General features: G+C 48.5%; 1 protein-coding gene across 1 annotated transcript; it reads right to left on the reverse strand.

The window, feature by feature from the left end:
- Positions 1-1,399: 1,399 nt before the first annotated feature.
- Positions 1,400-1,813, reverse strand: LOC144681127 (uncharacterized). Its single transcript, XM_078542856.1, has one exon. It carries the CDS (start codon positions 1,811-1,813, stop codon positions 1,400-1,402), a length of 414 nt encoding a protein of 137 aa, XP_078398982.1.
- Between the last annotated feature and the right edge of the window lie 7,282 nt (positions 1,814-9,095).

Below are 9,095 nucleotides of genomic sequence, written 5' to 3' on the forward strand. Positions count from 1 at the left end.
CACTACAAACCTTCCTTCGGCCCAAAGCACATCCATTAACCACTACCGTCTGTTTTCTGTCACTCACCGACTTCGTATCCATGTGCTACTGTCCATTTTATTCCATGAGCTCACAAGTTTGTTGTGTGGCATTGTATCAAATGCCTTTTGGAAATCCATGTACACCAAGGGAAAGGCAGTGGCATAGTCACCAGACTAGTAATCCAGAAGCCAGGCTAATGCTCTCGGGACACAGGTGCAAATCCCATTGCGGCAGCTAGTGGAATTTCAACTCAGTTAATAAATCTGGAATTAAAAAGCTAGTCTCAGTAACAGCAACCACAAAACCATTGTTGATTGTCGTTAAAAACCCCTCTGGTTCACTACTGTCCTTTGGGGAAGGATATCTGCCATCCTTACCTGGTCTGGCCTACATGTGATTGCAGGCCCACAGCAATGTGGTTGACTTTTAACAACCTCTGAAATGGCCTAGCAAGCCACTCAGTTGCATGAAACGACTACAGAGCCTACAAAAAGGAGCTGACCAAAACCAGATGGACCACCCGGCATCAACCTAGGCACCAGAAATGATGACGGCAAATGGGGCACTGTTGAACCTGCAAAGTCCTCCTCACTAACATCTGGGGACTAGTATAAAAAATTGGGAGAGCTGTCCCACAGACTAGTCAAGCAACAGCCTGACAGAGTCATACTCACGGAATCGTATCTTATAGATAATATCCCAGGCACTACCATCACCATCCCTGGGATGTACTGTCCCACCAGCAGCACAGACCCAACAGAGGTGGTGGCACTGTGGTATACAGTCAGGAGGGAGTTGCCCTGAGAGTCCGTAACATCGACTCTGGACCTCATGAAGTCTCATGGCATCAGATCAAACACGCAAAAGCAACCTGCTGATTACCATCGAAAGCTGATGAATCAGTACTCCTCCATGTTGAACACCATTTGGAAGAAGCACAGGGGGTGGTGTTATGTTTTAATACTGGTACCGCTGATAACTTTTCAAAGATTAATCAATACACATGTAAGCGTGGAGGTGATTGAACATTGCAGCTTCCGTTTTATTTTTCAATAGATTTTCAAAATTTGATGTTACATGTATGAGCTCTCAACATCAATGGCCAATGCTGCACCCTGTTGAATGTCTGTGTGTAGACCTAGTATTGAGGTGAGTGGTTGATGATCAGTCAGCAGCGTCAATTTCCGTCCAAACAGGCACTGGTGAAATCACAGATTCTGAAAATGATTCCCAGTGCTCCGTGTTCAATTTGAGCGTATTGGCTCTCTGCTTTGCTTAAAGTCCGTGAAGCGAACACTATGAACACTCTCTCCACACTTGAGGGCATTATGTGTGAAACATCGGCCCAAATCCATAAGGCGATGTATCACATGCAAATTATAGAGGTAAGGAGAGGTCAAAGTGTGTCAGTATCTCGGGATCTGTCAGCGCTGCTTTAACCTTCTTGAATGCAACGTCAAAGTCTTCTGTCCATTCCCGGGCTTTGTCCTGACACAGAAGCTCATGCAGGGGTTTCAGCAGGATTGCCAGCTGTGGAATAAATCTCCCATAATAATTCAGCAGCCCTAAAAATGAGTGAAGCTGACTGATACTCTGAGGAGCTGGAGCATCCACAATAGCCTTGACCTTGGAGGCTTTGTGAAGCCCAGCAGCATCAATGTCGTGCCCCAAATATTCCACAGAGGGCTGAAAAAAACTCATATTTGCCTTTGCAAACCTGTAGGCCACGCTCTCTAGCCTTTGTAGGGTGGCATCCAAGTTCTTGAGATGATCCTCATCAGTCCTGCCCATTACCAAGGTGTTGTCAAGGTAGCACTGAACTCAAGGCAAGCCACTCAGGAGCTGGTCCATGGCCATCTGAAAAAAGGCTGGAGCCGATGTTATTCCAAAAGGCAAGAGGCAACATCTGTACAGTCCCTTGTGTGTTGTGAAGACAAAATATTCTTGTGACTTCTCATCAACATGCATTTGTAAGTGGGCCTGGTATAGATATATTTTGCTGAATTTCTGTCCACCAGCCAGGCCAGCAAAAATGGGGAAGTGGATATTGTTCAGCACACAACACGGGGTTAAAAGTAACCTTGAAATCTCCACAGATGCATATGGAGCCGTCTTTCTTGAGCACTGGAACAATGGGTGTTGTCCATTCACTATGCGAGACAGGTACCAAGACTCCTATCTTGACCAGACACTCCAGGTCAGCTTCGACTTTTGGTCGTATGGCATAAGACACGGTTCTGGCCTTCAGGAATTTTGGTTGAGAGCCAGCTTTGATATTCAAAATTAGAGTGATTCCCTTCATGCTTCATAAATCTCTTTTGAAAACAACAGCATATTTTTTATAACAGCTGTCAGACCAGTTTCTTCTTTTGCAGTGCTGTGTACTTCTGCCCAACTTAACCGGATCTTCTCAAGCCATGACCGTCCAACTAAAGCTGGGTAGTTCCCAAAGGCTGGGAATCCTATGGAGAGTAACTTACCTCCTGACTTCCCAAAGCCTGTCCACCATCTACAAGGCACAAGTCAGGAGCCCAACACCTTCAACATCCACTCTCTCCACCACTGATGCACAGTGGTTGCAGTATGTGCCATCTACAAGATGCACTGCAGCAATTCACCAAGGATCCTTAGACAGCACCTTCCAAACCCACAACTTCTACCACCTAGAAGGACAAGGGCAGCAGACACATGGAAACACCACCACCTGCAAGTTCTCCTCCAAGTCACATCGCTATTCCTTCACTGTTGCTGGGTCAAACTTGTGGGACTCCCTCCCTAACAGCACTGTGGATGTACCTACACTGGATAAGCTGCAGAGAATCAGGAAGGTGGCTCACCAATACCTTCTCAAAGGCAATTAGCGATGGGGCAATAATAATCCTGGCCTAATCAGTGAGGCCCATGTCCCATGAAAGAATTAAAAAAAACACATCAGCAGCATTGCCCTCATCAACCTTCTCCATTACCTCTTCAAAAGACTCTAGCAAGTTAGTTAAACATGGTTTTCCATTAACAAATCCATGCTGGCTTTCCTTAATTAATCCACATTTGCCCGTGTGACTATCAATTTTGTCCAGGATCATTATTTCTAAAGTTTCCCATTACTGAGTTTAAACTGACAGGCCTGTAGTTGCTGGGCTTATCTTTGCACCCTTCTTTGAACAAAGGCGTAACATTTGCAATTCTTTAGTCCTCTGCAACTACTACTGAGTCTAAGGAAGACTGAAAAATTTTGGCCAGTGCCTCCACAATTTTCACCCTCACTTCCCTCAGTATCCTTGGATGCATCTCATCCAGTCCTGGTGCCTCAACTTTAAGTACAGGCAGCTGCTCCAATACCTCCTCCTTATTAATTTAAAACCCTTCTAGTGTCTGAATGCCTTCTCTTTCACCATGGCCTGGATAGCATCTTCTTCCTCTTCTTCCTTCCTTTCTTTATAAACACACACACACAATACTACCCAGAATCATAAGGTCTCAAGATACTTACAGAGGAGGAAGGCTATTCAGCTCACCTCAGTTCATCGATTCAGAATTACACTATGTTCTTCTCATTGCTACATCAAATTATAACTTAAAGGATTCCAGGGCTGTTGCCTTCATCACTCTGTCAGGAAGTCCATTCTTGATTATTGAGAGTATTGATTATTCTCTGCATTAAGAAATTTCAGTCTCTTACCATCGTACAGCTAGGTGGGGCTGCACTCACCTGGTTCCATTCTTCTTTATTTCAACATAGCCAGAGAATCACCATCAATGGCTTCTTTTCCCACTTCCACACTGTTACCTCTGATGTTCCCCAAGGATCAATCACTGGTCTGCTCCTGTCTCCATGCTGCCCCTTGGTAACATCATCTGAAAACACAGCATTATTTTTCACATGTATGCCTTTGACATCCAGCCCTGTCCTCACAATCACCTCTCTTGACTCCTCCACTGCCATTAAATTCGAATTATCCGACATCCATTACTGAGTGAGCCGAAATTTCCTCCAATTAATTACTGGGAAGACTGAAGTCATTGTTTTCTGTCCCGCCCACAAACTCTGTTTCCTAGAAACAACTCCATTCTTCTCCCTGGGAACTACCCTGTCATTGTAAACGACTGTAACTCAACTTAAGGGTGACACCTACTCAGGGTCATGGGTTTCTGCCATGGATCTTCATGTGACTGAACCACAGATTTTTGGGCACATGGGGAATGGTGTCCCACAAGGTAGTGGGAGTGCAGGATTTACTTCCTTTTCTTTCCTTCTCTGCCCAACTCTGCCTCATGATTAAGGTGTTTTGGCTGAAAGCGTGATGCAACTTGATGGGCAAGTTGTCATCATTCTGAACGATTGATAGCATGCTTCTCGCAGTCATTAATATCAATGCTGCCATGCTTCAAGGAGAGATTCAGAGTGTCTTTAAAGCATTTTCTTTGTCCTCCTGTGGAACGTTGGCCATTTGAGAGTTGAGAAAATAAGGCCTGGCAGAGTGGAGACATTTTTCGGCCATCTGGACACAGTGTCCAATACATCATAGTTGATTTTGCAGGGGTTTTGTCTCAATGGTTGTGGAGCTGGTTTCAAGAAGGATAATAGCGTTTAGTGTAACGGTCCTCACTGATGGAATTTCTCTAACACTCTCATATGTAGCTGACACACAGTCTAGGTCTCACTGCCGTACAGGAGCATGATGACAACAGCTGTACACAAGGACTCTTTTTGACTTGCGAATGGCCTATTCCTGTTTCTATTTCTTATTTTCTATGCATTCCATTCAAGGAATGTCTTTATTTTAAAATTCTCTTGCACTTTTTCAAATTCCTCCATGGCCTGACCCTTCCCAACTTCTGTAAACTCCGCGGGCCCACAGTCCTCCGAGATTTATGCGCTCCTGTAATTCTGGCCTTTTTTGCATTCCTAATTTCAATTGCTCCAAGCTTGGTAGCTGTGCCTTCGGCTGCCTAGTATTCAAGCTCTGGAATTCCCTCCCTTAATCTCTCTGCCTCAACCTCATTTTTCTCCTTTAAGACTTGAAACTTACCTCTTGGGCCAAGCTTTTGGCCATCTAAACTAATATTTCCTCGTGTCATATATTTTTTTTGCTCATGTAAATTACCATGGGGTGTTTAATAAAGTGCTGTATAAATATAAGTTGTTATTATTCTAATGCACTGCTTGCTGACCACCCACATTCTACCCTCAGTAAACCAAACTTCTGCTGCCCTTGTCCTTACAACATGTCCTGTTCACCTCTCACCCATCCCTGTACTTGCTGACCTCAATTGGCTCCCAGTTAAGTCACACCTCAATTTTCAAATCCAAACCTTGCTTTCAAATCCCTTCATGGCCTTGCTTCTCTCCATTTCTGTAACCATCCCCAGCCCCACAATGCTCCGGTTTATCTGTGTTTCTATATTTCTGAGCATCTTTTTGAGCATCCCCGATTATAATTGCTCCATCATTGGTGACCATGGGCAGAGGTTTCCATCCTCACTGGTGTCGGGCGTGTTTGGCGGCGTGAGCGGACGATATGGTGAGAAGATCAAAAAATCGGTTTCACAATGTCATGAATCCAGTTTACGATTGTCTGGTCAGCTCGTCAATGGTGGACATCATTTCCCTCCATCAGACATCAGGACCCTCATTGTAATACATCAACATATCATTATAAGGCCAGCCCACTGGAATCATTCCCCCACGCTGGATTGTTCGCCCACATTGGCAGGAAAACACGTCCGTGCAGAACATGTCCTAACAAACGTGACCTGCAGAAGTCGGGACTCACCGCCAGGGCATTGCTCACATGGTGGACGTTGGAGGAGGAGATGATGCTGGAGCCCAACAGCAACGGGACCTTGGAGGAACGTTCATGGCATGTTGAGTGGATTCTCATGGACATGGTTCCGCCACGAAGCAGCTCTTGGAAGTTGGAAAGTCACCCTTGAGGGTCTGCTCACAATGAATGATGGTCGAAGGGATGAGGTTGGGAGGGGGGAAATGAAGATGTTGTGGGGTGAGGTTGGTCGGAGGGGAATAAAGGTGTCAGGGATTTGAGGTTGGGAGGAGGGGAACTAAGGGGTCGGAGGGGATGAAGTTGGGGGGGGGAGCAAAATTGTCAGGGGGGAAGTTGGGGGATGGGGTACAGGGGGAGGAGGGGATAATGGGGGAGAAGACGGCAATTGTGGAGGTAAGTATACGGGGGATGGAAGGTGTAAGGGAAGAAACTCGGAGTGGGGAAGGAGGACGGAGGGGGAAGGGAGTCTGGGGAGAGGAAGGAGTAAGGCTGGAGGAAGGAGTCAGGAAGGGGGAAGGACTAAGTGGGGGGGAGTCTGGGGTGGGGGCAAGAACTAAGGGAAGGGAGTATTTTGGGTGGGGGGGAAGGGGTTCCAAGGGGCAAGGAGTTCCAGAGGGAAAGGGGTCCAAAGTGGGAAGCGGTCCCAAGGGGGGAAAGAGTCTGCAGGGGAGGATGTCCAGGTGAATGTGCAAGGGAGGACTCTGATGAGTCCATGACTGCCTCCTGGGGAGTGAACTGAGGTTGGCCATGGTGTGAGCGAATGATGAGAATGACCGAGGGCAGAGTGAGGAGGTAGGGTGGGAGAGTTAGGGTTCAACGGTATCGGTAGAAGGGGTGGCGAGGATGGTTGTGGGGATTAGGAGGCAGACACAGGCCCTGGGGGTGGGAAAGACGAGGTCAGGGAGGTTAACGTGAATGGGGTGGAATTTTTGGGAAGGAAGGGGACGTGCATGATCACCTGGGCATCCCCAGAAAACACGGGTTGTGGCTGGTAGTTCACGGAGGGGAGGTGGATGGTGATGCCAGGGGTCAACAGTGATGGGGGAAAGGAAATGGGTGACTGGGAGAGGAGAATGGATGGGGGAGTGAAAGAAAAACGGTATTAACACCATGCTGGCTAAATTGAAAGAGAAATGAGAGTTGTGGTGGGTGAGATCAGGTGCTGCATGGGAGTGTGATCAGTGCGGGGGCGGAGATGCAGGTCAGCTCAGATGGTGAACAGAAAAAGAACCCCAGCAGGCAGCATTGAAAATGCTCAGGACATTGGGATGACTGTGATACAGGGAGGATCTGCGTGCATGGGAGAGTGCTTGCGTGAGGCTCCGAAAGGTCCTGCCCCCACGCTCTTCCCCCCCCACGCCCCCCCCACCCCCCCCACCCCCACCACACACACACACACACATACACACGCACTTCTCCCTCCAGAATCACTCGTGGGCCCGCTGCCTGCAACTGAACTGAACTGCTAGCTGCAGGGAATGCAGTGAGGACTTGCAAAGCCTGTAAATGAAACTAAAGGACTCGATTACACATTATTCAGTAAAAGTGAATATATGCTCAGATTGTAAAGTGACAAAATGTGTTCACCCATGCAACCAACTGTGATCAGTGTTTCTTAACTTCTGAATGCCTTAGACTTCTATGTGGTGCCCAGACATCCGCAGCAGGGGTGGAGACAGCCTGTGCAATGGTTAGACCTGATGCCTCTGATGACATTGGCATGGGTCCTCTGGAGAACCGAGGCCTTGAGGGCCCTGGCTTGCTTTGGCTGTCCTCCTGTGGATCAGTAGCTCCCTTTGTGGTAACAGAGGACGAGGTTAATGGGAGTCACAGGCAAAGGGTGCTCGGAGTGAGAGGGCAGCCTCCTGAGTGGATGACCCAGGGGTGTCCAGCAGCTGATCCTCCTCACTTCGCTTGCCTGAGGGCCCCAGCCTGACTGCTTGAGGGAAAGGAGCACCTGGGGGGACATTGAGGTGCCCAGTTTCCCTCTTGCATTGCCACTGCAGGAACTCACCCATGGCCACCGTGATGGAGTGCAGGACTGCACACATCTCTGTGCTATGCTGGACCAGGGTCTCCATGGCATCCACCATCCTTCCCCTGGAGACCTCCATATGCAAACATGTGGGCACCACTCCATCAGAGAGTAGGCAGACACACTCCTCTGACTCATGAGCCACTCTGTTGAGGGCTTACAACAGCTCTGTATGATGTTCCCCCAGCTTCTGCTGATTCAACAGGATGAGTTGGAAGACCGAATCTAGAGGTTGGTCATCTGACACAGACCTCACAGATGTCTTTTTCTCAGCAGTCCTCCAAATGCTGGGGAGCTCGGTTGCACCTGCCTCCTCCTAATGCGGACACGTGTCCATGCGGTGACCACCAGATTGTGAACCCGAGCCTGCCCTAGATCTAAGTCCCACCGAGGTGTGTGTCTTTGCGCTGGTGGAGGGTGTGGGTAAGCACTGTGACGGATCTTCCAGGTTGCTTATTTCCAGCTCTTCACTGGAGTGGGTGTCTTCTTGGATGGAGGTGAGGACCTGGATGGAGCAGAGCAACTGGCTGGCTAAGGGTTTCCGTTGATTAGCAGAGCTCCCTGTGAACCAAAGTAGAGATAATGAGTGCATGGCAGCAGAGTCAAAGAGAGTGAGCACTCACAGTTGCGTTGAGAAAAGGATGATGTGTTGTAGGATCCTCATGAGGGTGTTCACTGCCGACGTCACCGTCACCGCAGGCAGGGTCCACATACTCATCAATGAGCACGGTGGCACACTCCTCAAAGTGAATAAGGAGCCTAATGAGGACCACTCCACCCCCAGTCTGGGACATCTTCCTGATGATGTGAGCAGGCTTCTCCTGCATGAAAACAGATGGGGAGAGTGTGAGCAGGGTACATGGCACTGTGTGGAGTGTTTGTGTGGTGAGCAGAGCCATGGACGGGATGAGGATGTGAAGAGGATATGAGCCTGATGAAGATGTGAGGGTGTGTGTGAGAGTTAGTGGTGTTGTCCCTTGAGGTGTGAGATCCCTGTGGATGTTTGATGGGTTTGTGAGTGTGTGAGTTGAGAGTGATGAGAAGAGTGAGTTACCCTGGCGGAACGGATGAGGCCATTTATCCTGTTGTGGCCCTGAGTGGCTGTCCTCTTTTGCAGGTCATTGGTACTGCCACCGCCTCCCATGCTGGATTGGTGATGTTGCTACCCCTCCTTTGCCAGAGCAGGGGTAGAGGACACCATGACGGGCCTCCACAGCATCCAAAAGGTGCTGGAGGGATGCTTCGTTGAAGTTGG

This window comes from Cetorhinus maximus, chromosome 5, assembly GCF_964194155.1.
Source record: "Cetorhinus maximus chromosome 5, sCetMax3.hap1.1, whole genome shotgun sequence".
Lineage (NCBI taxonomy): Eukaryota > Metazoa > Chordata > Chondrichthyes > Lamniformes > Cetorhinidae > Cetorhinus > Cetorhinus maximus.

What these genes read in the sequence shown, in the direction of transcription:
- LOC144681127 (XM_078542856.1), bottom strand. Translation starts at nt 1,813, where the DNA reads ATGGGCAGGACTGATGAGGATCATCTCAAGAACTTGGATGCCACCCTA.